At 41.1% G+C, this 20167-nt stretch overlaps 1 protein-coding gene across 1 annotated transcript in view; it reads left to right on the top strand.

Moving 5' to 3' along the window:
• Window positions 1-452: 452 nt before the first annotated feature.
• LOC108930764 (neuronal acetylcholine receptor subunit alpha-7-like) overlaps window positions 453-20167 on the top strand; it is a 35357-nt gene continuing 15642 nt past the window's right edge. Inside the window, exons 1-5 of the mRNA XM_018746173.2 lie at window positions 453-491; window positions 5002-5108; window positions 5885-5898; window positions 14255-14394; window positions 19316-19360. Coding sequence (XP_018601689.1) covers window positions 453-491; window positions 5002-5108; window positions 5885-5898; window positions 14255-14394; window positions 19316-19360 — 345 coding nt within the window. The remainder of the gene's footprint in view (window positions 492-5001; window positions 5109-5884; window positions 5899-14254; window positions 14395-19315; window positions 19361-20167) is intronic.

Here is a 20167-nt window from a genome sequence, read left to right as displayed (position 1 = left end):
TTGGCGAAAAGCGTCAGCTAAATGAATAAATGTAAAGCAAAACAAAAGAAAACAAATAAAAAGATTAATAAACAAGCACACAGTAGTTTTAGCATCTTTAATACACATGAAAAATTGTGGAATGATTTGGACAACAATGCTTTGTAAAGAACAATGTGAATGTATTTTGTAAATTTAAATGCTATATATTTATTACTATCTATATACAGTATATACATATATACATATACATATATCTATATTTCTCCCTGTCTCTCTCCTCCTTTTCTGACCATCTCGCTCTCTGTCTCACTGACTCTCTCTCTCTCTCTCTCTCTCTCTCTCTCTCTCTCTCTCTCTCTGTCTACCAAATTAATCCCATGCTTTCCCCTCTTTACACTCCAGCAGAAACACAGGAGGCACAAAGGACTCCAAGTGCAACATGCGGACTCGCAGCTCCTTGGGATTCCTCTATGTGGGGCTGCACCTGTGGTCCTCCTTCCTCCTCCAAGGTGAGACACCTGGGAAAAAAACCCTCGATGCGCCTCCCTGCTCGCACTTATCTTTGCCAGCATGAAATTAAGTAAATTAAGTGAGGAAACTGCTAAACTGAACCCTGGGAATATGTTTGACTTTCAGCTCTGCGAACAATAAGTTAACAGTGTAACGGTGTACAGTGAAAGTTCCTTCCTTGGGGGGGGGGGGGATCAGCAATCCTGTTAATAACCCAGATTTAATGAAATAATCGCGTTGATTTGTTTTATTTTTTTTTGTTGTACGATTACAGCAATTCTTTAGTATAGTTATTGATTTCCGGGACAGCATTTTTTTTACATCATTTTGATTGCTTCTTAATGGCATGCACTGATTCAGTGTTACATAAATAGAAAACGTTAGAAGAGCAGATCTGTTTTTACTGAACTGCGTCGGCAAAAAAGGGTTCCGTAATTTGTGTGGTTCCTTCACTGCTGAACAAGTGGAGACAAACTTCTAATGTTCTTTACAATCACCTCCACTGAATGCAACATTACAGATTTCTTTTTTTTTCTTAATATCGGAAATATGCCATTGCATGCATGTTAGCTCATGATTTAATTCGGATATTTGGCGTGAAATGTTTGCGTCCCCGTCCCTCCCTCCCACCGTATCATGATGTCTTTTTCGGGACCCCCATCCTTCGGGATCACTTCTTTATCCCAGAAAATAATACGCGCAAGAACAAAAGTCCGCGTTTCAGAGGCGCAGTCAGTTCGGTTTGTATAGTTTTATTCAGGAGGGAAATAATAATGGAGTTGCAGTGGCGGCACTCGTGTCACCCAGTGCGGTAATTCATGGTGTGTCCCCCCCCCCCCAACCCCCCATGGACCTCCTCCATACCAGACCATACAGAGTCTGTAATGTGTTTTCTACTGTGTTACTCGTAAATCATAATTCTCATATTCACTGAATCATCACGCAATGGCAGTAGTGACAAACAAGTAGCAAAATTAAAATTACACCTTTAATTACAATATCATACGCACAGTCTAAATCAATGTATTTACATTCACACAAATACACAATTTCATGTGGTTACAGCGAAAATTCAGTAAGAAAACAATAGAATTCGAAGGAAAAAGGTTTAAGAACTACATCAAAATTATGTTTATTCTAACGTTATTGATGTCGGTTCATACATAGTAATTACCACAATATTGTAGCTAAAACGGCAGGAAATGTGACGAAATCAGTGACTATAAACAGCGGTAGCGACGAAAACAACAGCGCGTGGAGACGAAACCACGTGATTCGAAGCGTCACTGTAATTGTAATTGTAATTGGGTAATAATGAGAGCTCTGAGTTGAGCGCATTGGAAAGTTCAAAAGTCAACGAGCTCAGAGTTTTACACTTGTCGGTATACTGATACAATGAAACCGGGCTTTATTCCGAAAAATGTTTCTGTTCTTATAACAAACGGATATTTTTCTCTAAAAAATTGCATATGCTGAAATACTGCACACAAATTTTATAGACAGTCGTTTTAGTGTCACCCCCTCTGATGGTGTCACGCTCCCAACCCCAATCCCCTAGTGACGTCACCATGGAGTTGTGTATAATCACAACATCGTTTACTCCATGAGGATAACACAAAGTAAAACGTTTTCATCGATAAAATATTTGTGGATATCTAGTAGTGTAGTAGGGGGTGTGGTGGCGCAGTGGGTTGGACCGAAGTCCTGCTCTCCGGTGGGTCTGGGGTTCGAGTCCCGCTTGGGGTGCCTTGCAGCGGACTGGCGTCCCGTCCTGGGTGTGTCCCCTCCCCCTCCGGCCTTATGCCCTGTGTTGCCGGGTAGGCTCTGGTTCCCCGTGACCCCGTACGGGACAAGCGGTTCTGAAAATGTGTGTGTGTGTAGTAGTGTAGTGGTTAGTACTGCTGTCTTTGCATCTGAAGGTCACAGGTTTAAATCCGACCTTTGGCTGTCGTACCCTTGAGCAAAGTACTTACCCTTAAAATTGCTCTCGTTGAGTTACCCAGCTCTGTAAAAAATTGCAAGTAGATTAACATTATAACTTGCTTTCAAGAAAAGCATCAGCTAAATAAATGTTTTCCTTAATGGATTTTTCTCGGTTTGTGTATCATCGGCCATTCAGTGTACGGTGGTGCGTTAACTGAAGTGCTTCGAGTGTCGCTCACCGAAGCAACACTGGCTTCAGGGACCATTCATTCTCCAGGCCATTGCTGTTTGAAGGCCATGTCTTTAACCACACCGCTACTGCTGCCTCCTGAGTAGTGATTATGATATTATTATATAGTGCCTATTATGCATTTTAAGTAACCTTGAAGGGATGTAAAAGGTAAATTCTTTCTGGCTGGACTGTTATTCATCTTTACAGAAAGAAAGAGGGAAAAATGTGTGTGTTTGACACTTATTGTTAGACATAGTCAATATGCAGTCGTGCCCCATGTTTGTGGAAACGCCAGGTAATTTATGCGTGGCAGTTTTTGCCCTCTTCATAAAAGATGAATAATCACGTGTCCTTAGGAAAGGGAGGTGCTGTAGTTCATTCAGAACTACGATATTAACTGGCATTTCTGCACAACGGCATCTCGTGAGTTTTAACTGGGCGCTGATTCTGGAGAGATGGGGGTGGGGGCAGGGTAGGAATTCATAATTTAGCAAAAAACGAAAATAAAGTGTTTTCGCTAAAATGCTGAAAAAGATGTTAACGGACTACGTAGCGACGCACCGTTGTTTAAAGTGCTCGAAAGTGCAAAACGTGGCTAATGGTGTCGGAATGGCAGCCAGAGGGTAATGGTTTTGCCAACAGAATCCTCATTAAATTGCACCAGTAAAGGGCTTTCATGGAATATTGCATAATAATTGCTCTCATATTTACAAATTGGCCAGTTGAGCACACATATTTGGTAAGAATTTGAATTTTCACTATCGTGTAAGTGCATTTGTGCTTGTTCAACCCGATGCATGCAGCACTATTGAACACTACGCACACAGGATGACCTTAAACAAAGGCAGAGCATTTAACAACAAAGCTAAAATTTTTATATAATTAAAGCTCTCCTGCTTTCTAAATATGGTTATTAGGCCTTTAGCTGAAAGACACATTTTTAGTGCGTTTATTTACTGTACAATCAAAAAACAATTTTCATATTTCTGACCAATGTTTTTTTTAAGATGTACACTTAAGTATTTGTCTATTATGTTTTACAACAGAATTTGCTTGATAACCCCTGGGGGAAGGTTGTCATCCACCCAAATCTGTGCAAACTTCCCCTGCTTTATGAAGGTTAATTTGTGTGGGGAAAATGTGATGAAAACTCTCTTAACTCAGGTTTAACATTTCTTAATTATCGTAGTAATTTTTTTTTTTTTGCATTCCTAAGCCCCAAACGTAGCACCCAGCGAGGCTCAGATACCACCAAATGCTATTAAAACGGACTCATTTATTTCAGCAGTAAACTTTATTATCATGACACAAGATAACAATTTAGTTTCCCTTTCATTAATTATTTTATAATTGTGTATAGTAAGTTTTTAGCGTTTTATGGCTGCCCACGTGTGGGTTTGAATAGGTTTTGAATGGGTTTCCTTCCAAAAACATGTTTCAGGCAAACCCGTGATTCTGTATTGCCGTGTGTGTGTGTGTGTGTGTGTGTGTGTGTGTGTTTCTGGAGGCACTGGAATGTTTGTTGGTTGTGTAGTGATTATAGCTGCTGCCTTTGGACCCAGGGGTACCAGGTTCAGATCCTGCATCTTGCTATAATACCCTTGAGCCAAATACCTCCCCTAAGTACCTTGCTATAAATAGGTAATAATTATCAGTCTCTTTATAGAAAAGCATCTCTAAATGTGTTCCTATAGTATCAGGAGTTCAGTACGTATAGCATTGTAAGTCACCTCGGGTAAAGGTGTCAACTAATAGGAGTTAACAATCATTGTAATTTGTTTTGGAGAGAAGCGTCTGGTAAATTAAAAAAAAAAAAAAAAACATCTAGCATGGCACACTCAGCCCTTGTAAATTCAAGGATACACCTCATAAGCTCAAGCAGGGGTTTTAAATGAAATTCTCATAACTCGAAAATGAGTACCTCTGGGGATGACTTTAGTTTCACCAAAAACAGACATTTTGGGAATGAATATGCGAGTTCATTAAATATACAGGAACGTATCTTGACTTTACCTTTACTAACATTAAGGGCGTTTTACTCAGGTTCTTCACAGAGCTCAGTTGCTTCAGGTGTATTTGTCTGTATGCTTTTGTGTGTGGGTGTTGGAAGGGGAGTAAATTTCAGAATGTTTCAAAGTGGTTTACTGGTTTTCGGAGCTTAATGAAAGTGAAAATTATGACTGGAGTGTTGTTTTTTTTTTATTACCATAGCAACCTGAGGAATTTTATTCCAAGGGGCTGTTGCATATTTCCTCTGCAGCTTCTACATATTATGTTTGGCGGGGCTGAGTAGGTACTCTTACTCAATTGCCAGGTGTTGCATTTGAACCAACATGCTCATTATTCCATTTTAGAAATTCAGAGTGCAGAAGGATGAAGGGAGTATTGGCGGCACTGATTTGGACCCATCTGAGTGCCTGGAGGAAAGGAAACTGATGTTTACCTCCCAGTTGTTGACTAGGTATCCTCCACTGAATACCTGCTTTCATTATTTTATGATCTCAGGATATAAACAAGCACATTTTGCCCCTGAGGAACTATTCCCTTGTTTTGTGAAGGGAAGTTATCTAGGTCCCTTTTAAGGGTTTTTGTGTCAATGCGTCACTGGAGAGCCACACAAAAGCACTAAGCTGCTCAGCATATGCATACAATGGGGGTGGGAGGGTGGGAGATGGCAGAGCAGCAGGTCACAGTATTACTGGCCCGCGTTGTTTGTGTAACATGGTGCCCGTCACACACACTTCAGCACCACCTCTCTTTCACGCGCAGGGATTTTCTCTAATTATTTTCGAGGGGGGGGGAAAAAAAAAAAGAGCTTAATGCCGCTCCGCTCTTTTGATCTCCGTTACAGTCTCTCCCGTTCTCTGTGCGCTGTCACGATGAATAGCGGAGCTCAGCACTCGTACCATGGCGTGGATTGACCCACTTTAGGTGTGCGATTTACCGCTTGGCTTCTGGTGCCGGCTTCCATAATTTCTTTGAAATAAATCTGAAATATTGTGTTTTGAGGTCTTTACAATACCATAATTATCCTTATTTCATACCTAAATAACCACTACCTGCTGTCCACATTGCAGTGACATTATTATTCAATCACTGCTTGTTATTACTGGCCATACATCACATTTATTCATTTAGCTGACACTTTTCTCCAAGGTGACTTACAACATTAATCTAGCTACAATTATGTACCCATTTACAGAGTTGGGTAATGTTACTGGAGCCATTTAGGGTAAGTACCTTGCTCAAGGGTGCTAGAGTAGGAAGAGGGGATTGAACCTGTAACCTTTGGGTCTAAAAGCAATAGCTCTAACCACAACACTCCCAGGTACCCCCGGTGCTGTCACCTCTTATTCACTGTTTCTTGTGGTCTGTCCACCATAGAGAAATCTGTGGCTCTCAATCTGAATAGTTTGTGATCGAATTCAGGAAACAGACTGACATCCTGGGTTCAGATCTGGGTTCTTGCTCTTATATGTGATACATATGAATGTTTGAAATTCAGCCCTGCGTATAAAAAGATCACAGACTGCGCTGCTCATCTGATGTGCATTTTCATGTAATCCTAATCTGGATGCTTTCAAGCACTTACAAACATGCTATGAGAAAAAGTTCCTTGCCCTTAATGTGTGTATTTTAATTCATTAACTGTTTCTTGTGTTTGTGTGAAGTTGTTTGGTTAACAGTTTAAGTGAGCTGTGAAAGTGGAGAGAATAATTCAGAGCAACGGGTTGCCAAGTTTGCAGTGAAAACACTCTTTTCCCTTCCTCAGAATTAGTGGCTGTTGAATAACTTTAAAGGAAAGAAATAAATCACCACTGAGAAACCTACTGTGGTATGCTTACAAAAAAATAACATTTCTCCATCACCCACCCATAAGGAAGCAGAAAATCAAAAAATTGATTGCTTATCCAGTTTTTCAAAGCACATCTTAACTGTAGGATTTAAGATTCCTCTGGTGAATTTCTGATAGTTTTGCATGCAACATAATTGCAAATCAGTTATAATTGCTTGCTGGTGGCCTGGTGGGACAGCAGGTAGCAGTGCCTCCTGACAGCGCCTGAGCTATTTGGGCATATATGCAAATCCAGCTGTTTGTGTGGTTTGTGTTTCGTGTTTTTCCTGCGACTGTTTAGGTCTCCTCTGGGTGCTCTGGTTTCCTCCCACACTCCAAAGATATGCAGTTCTAGTGAATTGGCAATGCTAAATTACCTGTAGTGTGTGAATGGGTGAGTGAATGAGTGTTTGGTTACCCTGTGATGGACTGGCATCCTGTGCAGGTTGTACCCCCTCAACCTTGCAGGGAATGATTCTGGGAGAGGCTCTGAACTCATGTAATGCTGACCAGGGAATGTGGTACAGTTACTCTTACTGAACTGGGATGCACACATTGATCTAACGATCCAAGAAACCTTTAAAAAATATATATATCTATATCTTCCGAAACTATTCTCTTGTTAAATCACAACTCCTTTTTTGGTGATGCTTTGGGACCCACACTATCCACTCACATATTTCAAGTTCAAGTTCAAATTCAAGTAGTTCTTATTGTCATTCCGCTATACAGCTTGTGTACGGTGGAACGGAATGTCGTTTCTTCGGAGACCATGGAGACACAGAACATAGCACAATAAATAAATAAATAAATGAATAAATAAATGAATAAATAAACAAGACAAATTTGGCATATTTGGCAAACAACTTCATTTTAATGTTGTGGTCCAAACCAGCAGTTCTCTCAGTAAACATGTGGACGACAGAAATATTTAAATCTCTCCCACTGAAAAACCGACATCTGATTTGCATGCTCATTCTAGTGGATTCCGGAATGTCTGGACAACCTTCCGGAAGTTATTGAAAAGTGCTACATGGTCATACCTGTGATAAACTGTGACCTTTTGACCCTGAGCCCAATGCATGCTGACCTGTTTGCTTTTTCTGTACTGTCTATCTGCATGCTGTTTTGACCCTGTGCTGCTGTTTATAAACCCCTCCTAAAAAGAAAAAAAGTAAATTAATATGATTTACATGTGACATATACTTTGCTTTCATCATCTTATCTCCTATTATGTTTATAATGTTAGGGCAAAATTTACATTTATTCGATTATTCATTTATCCACTTTTCTGTAATGGAAATGTATAATTAAAGTCAACTTTACTCAACCAAATTATTACACTATTATTCTGCCTTTTATGCAAGACAACAATGTAACACATTCACTCTTTCTGTCGCGCACACACACACTCACACACACACACACCTCACATACACAAAGGGCAGTTTAGAGTGACCTCCTCACCTGAAGCATATCTTTGGATAGTGGGAGGAGAGCCAAGGAGAACACACCCATTCAAACGTAACAGACTGAAACCCATATTGGAACGTGCAGTCCAGGTGGTGTGAGGCACCAGCACTACCTGCTGTGCCACCATGCAACTTGTGCACTAATTTTGAATCCAGTCTACTACTATCTCTTTTTCTACTCTGTCAATGATGAATCTGTGCACTGTGTTGCTTACACTAAAGGCAGGGAACAAAAACATGCCAAATTGCTTGACACATAATTAGAAAGAACTGTTTCTGCATTAGGGGGTGCGGTGGCGCGGTGGCGCAGTGGGTTGGACCACGGTCCTGCTGTCCAGTGGGTCTGGGGTTCGAGTCCCGCTTAGGGTGCCTTGCGACGGACGGGTGTCCTGTCCTGGGTGTGTTCCCTTCCCCCTCTGGCCTTACGCCCTGTGTTGCCGGGTAGGCTCCGTGACCCCGTATGGGACAAGCGGTTCTGAAAATGTGTGTGTGTGTGTGTGTTTCTGCATTATGGCTGCGCATTTCCTCTTTAAGGCCTCTTTCTTGTTCTCATGAAAAATGTAAAATCCACCACTTCATTGTTCTGTCTGAACTGTGAATGGGTCCCAGATTTATTTTGGTCCTGGATTTTGCTTCTCAATTAGGATCACTGGAAGTGTTAATTTGGTGTGAACAAATGCGATTAGAGCAAATGTACAGGAAATTATCATACTTATTTTGCCGGGTTTGTATTTCAGATACGCAGTTGCTACGTCTTGTTTTTCTATAGCTGGATATGACTAAAACAACAATAGGCGATGCGGAGGAGAGTGTTTGTCTTTCGGTGAGAAGATCTAAAGAATGTGCCCAAGAGCCTAAAAAGCTGTTCTGCATTATCTCCTTTAATTTTTGCAGATTCTGTTTTATTTCCAAATTACTACAGCAGTCTTTGTTGACATTATACTGACCTGAATTTCAGGATGCGATCATAGCTTAGAGATGTCACAAAATCATAATTTGTGCATTTCAAGGTCACAAAATGATCATTTCTGCAGTGGTTTGACTAAAGAAAGAGCACTAATTTGATTGAAATGTCTTAGTTCAGGGGTATGGTGGCGTGGTGGTGCAGTGGTGCAGCGGGTTGGACCAGGTCTTGCTCTTCAGTGGGTGTGGGGTTCAAGCCCTGCTTTGGGTGCCTTGTGATGGACTGGTGTCCCGTCCTGGGTGTGTCCCCTTATGCCCTGTGTTGCTGGGTTAGGCTCTGGCTCCCCATGACCCCCTATGGGGCAAGTGATTCAGACATTGTGTGTTTTAATTGTATAACAATGCATCATATAACTGGTGCAACGAGACATATTACTGTTACAATTCAATGGATTCATGCTGAAACATTGTACTTAAACGTATTCTTAAACGTATTCTTCAAGTGAGATGGTCTCCAGTTCTTTACTGTGGTTTGGGTTGTACTGGAGGTATAGAACCACATTTACATGTACATTCACATTTATTCATTTAGCAGATACTTTCGTCCAAAGCGACGTACATCTCAGCAAAAGTACAATTTATGCATTACATTAAGAGAAGGAGACATAGCTCTAGACACACACACACACATTTTCAGAACCGCTTGTCCCTTACAAGGTCACGGGGAACCGGAGCCTACCCGGCAACACAGGGCGTAAGGCCGGAGGGGGAGGGGACACACCCAGGACGGGACGCCAGTCCGTCGCAAGGCACCCCAAGCGAGACTCGAACCCCAGACCCACCGGACAGCAGGACCGTGGTCCAACCCACTGCGCCACCGCACCCCCCTAGCTCTAGACATGAAAGTCTCAAGTAAACCTAGCTTGTTACCTACCACTTTCTGCACCAAGGTTCATCGTTTGAGTAGGTGCATAAAACACACACACACACACACACTTTCTGAACCGCTTGGCCCATACGGGGTTGCGGGGAACCAGAGCCTACCCGGCAGCACAGGGCGTAAGACCGGAGGGGGAGGGGGCACACCCAGGATGGGACGCCAGTCCGTCACAAGGCACCCCAAGTGGGACTCAAACCCCAGACCCACTGGAGAGCAGGACCCGGTCCAACCCACTGCACCACTGCACCCCCTGCATAAAACACAGGATAGACAAATCCCAATACCCTCTCGCCACTTTTTTTTTATTTTTGTTTAAATATTATAAGATCCACAAATAAGCAAGTACAATGCCAGAGTAGTGGCTGAATAAAGGTTGTATCTGGGGATGCTTATGGAGTTACGATGCGTGAACAGTTACACCGTAAATGAGCTGGAGAGATCTTGGGCGAAGTGAATCTGGAAAAGGTGACTTTTCAGACTCTTCTTGAATATAGACAAAGTTTCCGCAGTTCTGAGTAAGAGGGGAAGGTCGTTGCACCACAACGGACCCAGAACCGAGAACCTCCGAGCTTTACCTTTCGTGCTCGGGACCACCAAGCGAGCAGAAGTAGACGAGCGAAGGGGCCTGGCTGGGGTGCAGCGGTTGATTAAGTCTTGCAAATAGCTAGGAGCAGTTCAACTGATGCATTTGTATACAGTAACCAGGGTTTTGAATTTGATTCGGGCAGCTATAGGAAGCCAGTGCAGAGAAATGAGTAGAGGAGATACTGGGAACGCTTTGGCAAATCAAGCACAACTCGTGCAGCAGCATTTTGTAGAAGCTGCAGAGGTTTGATGACAGTAGCAGGGAGGCCACACAGGAAAGAGTTGCACTAGTCCAGACGGGAAGTCACCATGGCCTGGACAAGTAGTTGGGCGGAGTCAGTAGTGAGGTAGCGACGGATTCTACGAATATTATGCAGGATGTATCTGCAGGACGGGGTTGTGGCCTCGATATGTTGAGAGAACGACAGACTTGCGTGAATCGTTACTCCCAGACTCTTGGCCAAGGAGATAGGCGAAATGAGTGAGTGAGTGAGTGAGTGAGTGAGTGAGTGAGTGAGTGAGAACCAATCTGTATGTGTCCCCCATCATTACATCCTTCGTGTTTCTCTCCCTTGTTTTGAAACACTTGGGTTCCATCGGTTGTGATTCCAACTAATCCAGAATTCAGGGCGTTTTCAACCCCTGGCTTTTTAATACAGATCATGGTACACGTGGAATCTATACCCATTGTGCCTGAGCATGCTTTATTTCTGTCCTGGAGGCAGAGAAGGAAAGAACAATACACTTTCCTAAGACCTAAAAAGAAGCAAAAAACAGCAGGAGCTTTGTATGTTGCGTATGAGTTGCCATGGAAACAACCTTGAGGGAAATGTGTGCCCTACTGCAGGTGCTCTGTTGTAGGCTTGTGGGGGCTGTGAGCTGCTCCATACAATGACAGAAGAGTGCAGACTGCTGGAGTTTTGTTTATACTCCTACTGAGATCACATCAAGTTTGCCTGGGACATCCTTGTTTTTTTTTGTTGTTCGTCATCCTCGTTCCTATGAACAATTTCAAGCAACGAATTACTAATAATAAAGAGGGAAATAAAATGCACTGCTGTCATGTTACAGTATTAAATAGCGCCCCTCCCCTTTGAAACAGCATATTCGCAATATTTGTAAACATTTTCAAGGATGAAAGATGAATCCGGAATGCCTTCTATGTGCAGTTGTTATTAAACCATCATTATTTCAACCATGATCGTAATTATTATGATTATTTTTGTGGTGGAAAGTAAAACAAAAGTACATCGTAAATATATGAATCACTCACAATGTTTCACTTTTTTGTTAGATTCGATGTCTCGATGTACAGTGAGGAATTGTGTGAAAGATCATTTTATGGCTTGGGTAATAAAATGAATCACAGCACTGGGAGAGATAAAACTTTATTGTTAGTTTCACTGCTCACTTTATGGGAGCGCTGGCTGAATACTGAGTTATGCCTCCTTGAGGACCTTGCAATTCACAAAAAAAACAAAAAACAAACAAAAAAAAAACATTTAATTATGGTTTTAACTACAACATTATTTTCCACTTCGCTGTCAGAGTGTGATCGTACATACAACTTTAAACCACCTGTTTGCCTAGCTCTGTAGCTGTCTATTCTCAACATTGACACAGGCTTTTCATTATGGGCGGACAGAGAAGGAGAATAGAATGAATACAATAGTTAAGGAACTGCCATCATAAGGCACCAAGAGGTGCAAAGTCATACTTTAACCTAAATGACTTACGTAAATAAAATAAAATAAAGAAAAGAAAAAAAATCCAATTATTTAGCAAATGACAAATAAAAGTTAACATGATGTAGCTCTATTTCATTTTATACAGCTGTCATACTGCTGTCAGAAGCTCATTACTTAACTTTAGATGGAACTGGCTTGCAGCACACAGTGTTAAGAGAAACTTGTGTCTTTCATGTAATTCTTATTAATTTCAAAGGCATTTCATTGGCGCCCACAGCAATTACAGAGCCGTTCTCTCTGTGGTATTTTCTTGTCAAAAAGAATTTTTCCATTTTAGTTGTAAAATAAATCCAGGGGCAGAATTTGAAAAGTGTGTCTATTAAGAAACACATGCTGAAAAAAGTTTTTTTTTTAAATTTCGTGATATTAATTTATTGTGATAGAGTGGTGTCCCATCCAGGGTATACCCCCTCAGGGATAAAAGCAGCGACTCACGGTCGGCATGGTGGCACAGCGGGTAGTGCTGCTGTCTCGCAACACCTCACTGGCGCGAGAAGATCAGAGTTTGATTGCTGCTCAGTCTGTGTGGAGTTTGCATGTTTTCCCTGTGTCTGCATGGGTGTGCTCTGGTTTCCTCCCACAGTACAAAGACCTGCTGTTCAGGTTCACTTATAGTTAGAGAGTGTGTGTGTTCCACTGATGTGTGGATGAGTGACCCAGTGTAAGTAGTGTATCTAGCAGTGTAAGTCACCATGGTGAATAAGGTGTGTGGGCTGATGACACTACATAGAGTTCATTGGAAGTCGCTTTGGAGAAAAGTGTCTGCTAAACAAATAAATGTAATTGTAGTGAGATTCTAACTGTCAACCAAACAAAGTTGATATGTTCAGATCTGAAGCCATCGTGCTGGTGATTTCAGGGATGTTCTTATTAGTTGCTATTTCTTGAAGAGAGGAAGTGAAAGCCAGGCATTCTCAGTCCTCCTCACCCAAAATAATATAGATTTAGAGCAAGACATTCAGTGCAACGGTACTGCTATCAAGTTGCAGTGTTGCAGGCCAACCTATGGAAACCAGCAAAGCAACTGAGCAGTTCCATGTACACTCTTGTCCTGGTAACGTTCCATTCAATAAACAGTGTCCAACGGATTATAATACTAAATATTTATCCCTGCAGCACCTGCATGGCTCTGTTGTTTTTCTAAATGAACGCATGATGGAAATCAGCGGTATGTTTAACTCTCACCGTCCAGTTCTCTCCGCACTGTTTTCTCAGATCTCCACTGAACAATCAGCCCTTTCATGTTCACTGACTGTGGTTTCCGTTAAAAATGGTTCTAAAATACGCTTAAAGATTTAAAGAAGCAAATCAGAGGGCATTTCTGTAGATAAAAAGAAAATGAAAATAATTGCTCCGAAAAAGAGAGAGGGGGTTTTGTAGTTCATGGAATTCTAATAATTTGTTCTACACCTTACGTTTTATGTCTCAAGAGAAGCAACAGCTCTCAGCTGTCTAGGAGAAAGAAGATCTTGATTAAATATACTACAATATTATTTTAAAACGGTTCCTAGGAAATGTGAAACTCAGGAAAACTTCCACAACTTGTTAATTCTGAATCATTAGTGCAAAAGTGATGTCAATAAAGGGCTCAGCATCAAAAGACAAGTTTTTAATGCAGCGATTGTGAAATCAATCATTAACTCAAGTAAATATAATGGGTTTTTATGTTTTAAAGAATCTTGCAAGCTAGTAGAACTGGTAGCTGGTAGAACATCATGTCATGTCTGGTAGAACATCATGTCTACATGAACGTGTGGTGAGGCTCTAACTGTCAAGGTGATACGTTCAGCTCGGAAGCCATCATGCTAATGATGATGACTTCATGGAAGTTCTTATTAGTTGCCTGAACACCTTCAAAAGACATATAATGGGTTTTTACATTTTGAAGAATCTTGCAAGCTAGTAGAATTGGTAGCTGGTAGAACATCATGTCTACATGAACAACATGCAGTGAGGCTCTAACTGCCAACCAAACAAAGATGATTCGTTCAGGTATCCACGTTTTTGTGCAATGTTTTAATCAGACCTTTGTGTCTGTTGGTCTAAACCCACTTTGCAATCTATTTAGCCTTCTATTCCACTTGCCATGAGCAATGTGTCCTCCTCTATTCTGCACCGTGGTAGGATCTCTCCAGGGGGAATACCAGCGGAAGCTGTACAAGGAGTTGATGGAGAACTACACACGCCTTGAAAGGCCGGTCCTCAATGACTCGGCGCCCATCCTGGTGGAGCTGGGAATGACGCTGCTGCAGATCATCGACGTGGTGAGTTGATCCAAACCGGACCAAGTGGAACAACTTCCCTGAAACAATTATGCATACAGTTACTTGCATATGTGCGCCTTTTTTAACTGCGTACCCCCTACCCAAAAGGTTAAAACCACTGAAATATTATTTTCAGGGAATTCTGCAAAAACAGTGATATTTTACCTTTTTATTAGTGTTTAACTATTTTTTTTAAATCATGATTGTATAATAATTTTTTTAATAAACATTTATACCAGGCCCATAATTGTGCATGGCGGTGGAATGTTTTTTTGGCAATATTATTATTTGTGGCTGTATGTATAGCAATAAAATTATGCTGCAGATGCCAAACACTCTTACGAGGAAACTCCTGTTGGACTAAAAGATGTGTTTGTTTCCTTCCTCAGATTGTTGGTAAATGCAAAAGCGGAATGCAGCCTTTGAAAGAGACAAAAACACTTTTGGTGCTTTTCTGTGCATTTACATTTACATTTATTCATTTAACAGACGCTTTTCTCCAAAGTGACGTACATCTCAGCGAAAATACAATGTGTTCATTACGTTAAGAGAAAGAGACATAGTTGCAAACGTGTGACTCTTAAGTAAACCTATTTTGTTTCTTTCCACCTAAAGCATCGATGCTCATTGCACGAGTAGGTGCATAAAATGCAGGATAGATTTACTCATTTAAATGACACTTTTTCCCCAATGTGACTTACAATGTTAAGGTTACAGTTGTTAACCCATTGATACAGCTGGGTAATGTTACTGGAGTAATTTTAGGGTAAGTGTCTTGCTCAAGGGTACTACAGCCAGAGGGGGGGATTGACCCTGCAGTCTTTGGGTTCAAAGGCAACAGCTGTAACCACTACATGACCAGCATCCCATCAGGACTCCTGCAGACCATGTAATACACGACCGTGTCACCCAGGTCCGTGTACATTGAGTTCATTCGTTTTTTGCTTTAAAAATGAGAAACAAATTATGAATGAACTACGTTTAAAAACCATTTTTTCCTCAAAATGTAAAATATTTTAAATATGCCTCATTTATAATTTTTTGCTCTCTTATTCTTTGACTTAGTTATTTCGTTTGGTGGTTTTCTTGAACAACTCGGATGTAAGCTAATTGAAACCGTGCATAATCTATTGGGGGGGGTGCGGTGGTGCAGCAGGTTTGGCTGGGTCCTGCTCTCTGGTGGGTCTGGGGTTCGAGCCCTGCTTGGGGTGCCTTGCAGCAGATTGGCATCCTGTCCTGGGTGCGTCCCCTGCCTCTCCAGCCTTGCCCCCATGTGCTGCTGGGTTAGGCCCCGGTGCGTGTGGTCATAAACCGTCAGTGGCATCATCAACCATGCTGGCTTCGCTCTGAGTTATTCATAAATTAATAGGGATCAGTAGGTGCTTTTCAAAAGCAGCAAGCAGAGTGTCTAGGAGTGTGGTGGGTCAGGGTTCAAGCCCTCCTTGGGGTGCCTTGTGACAAGCTGGCCTCCCATCCTGAGTGTGTCCCCTCTCTCTTTAGCCTTGTGTCCTGTATTGCTGGGATAGGCACTAGCTCACTGTGACCCCTGCTTGGGACAAGGGGTTGTTTGAGGTCAATTGGAGGATGGGAGGATGACGTGTCCACCCGGAAAATGATCAGCAGGTTTTTTCAGGTGCTACTTCTTAAGAATCTTAGTACTAATTAAGCACACGCGTTAAAAGCACCGTGAAGTTCTTGCTGGCCAGGGGCGATAGAGCATGACGAGATGTACGTTTCATTCGTCATATTCGGTATTGTAAGATTTTGAGTTCTACACTTTATATGATTAGACAAACAGAGAAAATGAATGAACAAGTCCTTTTCTTTTTCCGTGTGTGCGCGCTCAGAAAAAAAAAGAAGCAGTTTTTCTCGTTTTTCTGATTTCAATATTAAATAAAAAAATGAAGAAAGGCATCGCGAGTCGCATTTTGTTTTTCAGTTTCGAATGAAAAAAACGAACGGACGCAACGTACTCACCTCATGCAGTCCAGTAAACCTTGGGAGGCACGGAACCAATAGCTTACAAATCTCACACGACCTGTGGTTGTATGCAGGAGCCAAGATTAAAGTTGCCCAACGTGCCTTGCGATGTTAACAAAATGCCTTACGTTACGGACGCGCTGACACACTTTTTCTCTCTGATATCTTGTTACCTATTTGCCAATTTAGACGATTAACAGTTTGTTCGTGCCAAGTGGTTCCCAGCGTACATCAATCATTCCCCAGGCCCTACGAATACTGTCAGTATGAGTATCGCAAATGAATCTTTTCTCCATTGCAATCCCCCTTTTCAATGTCTCTCTCATTCCAGCATAATGAAGCATCCACCTTCTTAAATACAAAAAGTTATGAAGAGGTTTACCGGCAGAACAGTTTATGCAGTGTTACTGACTGTACCACTGAAACCCTGTCTTAGTTAGTATTGTATCTTTTAATATGACCCTTCATGTGACATGAAAACGCAATCCATGGCATGAGGTGTACGGTGCAGCATCAACAGTTGACAGTTTCAACATTATTCCTGATAGGACATAATAAAGTAAAAATAAAGTAAAGACACACCACCCTCCCCAAGTTGAACTTCTCTGCTTCTTTGAGCAGAAAACAAATTTTTCCTCATTTAAGTAGACATGAAGGAAGAGGACGGGGCGCAGTCTCACTAGTTCAACATCGGTGAGAAAGAATGAGCCTAACTGAATAGGAGTGTCAAGGAACACGCAAGCCCGTGGTAGCGCTCAGACGCCGTGCTGTGCTGTCTGTTGCTCAAAGCTAAGCAGCTCTCTGACCTGTCAGCATGATGCTCGTGAAGGCAGAGCTTCCCTTCGCAGGGCCGAGGGAAGAAATCCTGCAGGCTGCCGCTGATCCCCACACGTTGACTCGGTCCACCCCCGTAATAATATGGACAGCAGGGAAGCATATTTGTCCGCTGTTTACTAACTCCCAGGCAACGCGTGGTGTAAGGTAGGTACTGTTACCTGAGTCAAGATAGGTGTCCTTTCTCATCTCTGAATTAGGTGCATTCTTGTTCTTGTGGTTAGAATTGAAATACCCAGTCTTCAGGTAAACGGAAGCAGGTACAGCTGAGTGACATCCAGGGCCCATTCCAAAGTTTGAGAACCTGCATTTTTCATTACCTGGGATTACTTTAATGTACTGCATGAGAAAAAGCTCTTTTTAAGTGGATGTCACCTGGTTGGCATGGATGAAAGGGACACGCATAAGATGACTGTCAAAGATCCTTTTGGAAACTAGTGGTTTTCAGCAAAAAAAAAAAAAAAAAAAAAAAGTTTGTATAGATAAACTATATATACATACATATATATATATTTTTTTTTTTCCAACAGCCTCCACACACACACACACACACATTGTCTGAAACCACTTGTCCCAGCAGACTCTAATCCCTGTCTAATGCACAGGATACATGCACTAAATATGCACAATCAGTCAAATTCTTCTGACTCCTGACTATATACAGTGCTGCTTGAAAGTATGTGAACCCCTTGTGTCCCTTAGTTTTACCACGAAATCGTTTTTTAATGACATGCGGTCTTCATAATCCGACATGATTGGTGTGTAATGATCAGTTCCACGTGTTGCTTTAGAGGAAATCGTGTGTGTAGTAGAAAAACGAAAGTACTGCAGGTGTAAAAATACGTGAACCCCAAGTTGCATTGGTTAAACCAAGTAGGTAAGTAGAATCAGGGGGGTAAATCAGTCAGTCAATCAATCAATCAATCAATCAATCAACAATCATTTCTTTTCAGATTTAGATTTTATGCTTATTTTAATATTTTATAGAAGAATAATGACCATCCTTATAGGATTCACATACTTTCAAGCAGCACTGTCTAGTTTATCCCATACAAGTCTGGGTTGCCCAGGTGTACTCAGACTTAGACGCATGCAAGATGCACAAAAAGCCTTCTTGTTTTCACACCATCAGCACTGCATTAAAGAAGGTGGGGTACCTGAACCCGGTAAAGTATACACCATCTTTTTAATGTGGTGAAGGTAGATTGCTCAGTTCCTTGTGGCATCCCATACAGTAACTGCACATTAAGGCCTCAGTCTGGGAAATTATTTGTACACTACAAATGTATTGCTGGCTTTTCGCAAATAACTTCTGCTCCTCTTTAGGACTTTTACTAGATACATGTTAGTCATGATTCAAAACACCATATGTGATATGTACAGTATACACAGTTATGACTCCATATGGATGGATATTCATAGCCATGCACCATGTGAACCATATACAATATTTACAAATCCCATTAAACAGAGCTTCTTCTTCTTCTTCTTCTTCTTCTTCTTCTTATTATTATTATTATTATTATTATTATTATTATTATTACTATTATTATAATTATTTAATTTAAGATTCTAAAATCCCTTTAATGTAAATCGTGAAAATTAGTGGAGATCTCATCCCTTCATAATGCAGGAAACCACACAATATGTAACGGGAATAAGGATTTCTGTTCCTTTAACTTTGTGTTTCTTTTATGATGTTAGTAAAAACAATCATATTCATGATCATGCTCATAATGATTTTGTTTTGTTCCTGCCAGTTTAAGAATGCCAGCTGTTTTGTTGTGTGATCGGAGCTCTAATGGGAATTGTCGCAGCTGTCAAAGTGGGACTGACATGTTGACCTTTTCCCTCTGACTTGTTTATTTTTTTCTTCATAAATAATATGCTTGATTCCCATCGCATCTCCCCACCTGCTGTTCCGTCAGCAGAACTTCCTGTGGGATGAAATCATTTGGAGCAGCTGGTTGCAGCCTCTGTCTTCGGATCTAATTTTGAGTCCTTAAAAGTTACTGTGTGTGTGTTTATTAAATATCGTAGTTTGTTTGTGGCTTCACCCACCCTGGCCCCAAAAGGCATAACTTCTTCTCCTCTCCACCCCCCCCAGGATGAGAAGAACCAGGTTCTCATTACAAATGCTTGGTTGCAGTTGGTAAGTCAGATGTCCTTGTGTGCTGTAATGTAGAGATTTAAAAAGCACAAATGTGTGCCTTGGCTTAGGATACCAAATGATTTCAGGACAATTTCATGGCCCACAGTATCCGTTACCTTCGGTTTTTCTATAATCAGCTAAGAAATGAAAGCTAAATGGTTTCTGATGAGGACAGTAAAAATTATATATGAAAATTATATAACCTGGTGGGCTATGTATGATTTCTTTCCATTCATTTATCTTCAGATTTTTACTTGCTGAAAACTCTTTTCCATAATCATTGTAAACTAAAAAAAAAATTACTGTATATTAAATTGTTAACTATACTTACATTTATTAATTCAGCTGATGCTTTTCCCCAAAGCAACTTACAATGTTAAGGTACTTGCAATCATTTACCCATTCTCACAGCAGGGTAATTTAGCAATTTAGGGTAAATACCCTTCTCAAAGTGCTAGAGCCAGAGGTGGGAACTAAACATGCAACCTTTGGGTCCAAAGGAAATAGCTCTTACCACCATACTCCCAGCTGTCCCTGTCTAATAGTCCTATTTTAATGCCCCTATATCCATCATATGGTATTTACTTATATATTTCCCATGTGAGGAACAGACACAATCACACTGAGACAGGGATGTTATCCATCTGGATGGACATTGGTGCTACATTTATCTACTAAATATTTTCACTTACGGCAATTTTTTTTTTTTACCGTTAATTATGGTGTGTATTAACTGTAATAATTCATGAACTCTTCAGTGGGTTGTGGGAAACTTTACCAATTAATGTTGTGCTTCATCTTTTCAGC

The sequence above is a fragment of the Scleropages formosus genome, chromosome 5 (assembly GCF_900964775.1).
Source record: "Scleropages formosus chromosome 5, fSclFor1.1, whole genome shotgun sequence".
Classification (NCBI taxonomy): domain Eukaryota; kingdom Metazoa; phylum Chordata; class Actinopteri; order Osteoglossiformes; family Osteoglossidae; genus Scleropages; species Scleropages formosus.
This window is presented reverse-complemented; position numbering and strand designations above follow the sequence as displayed.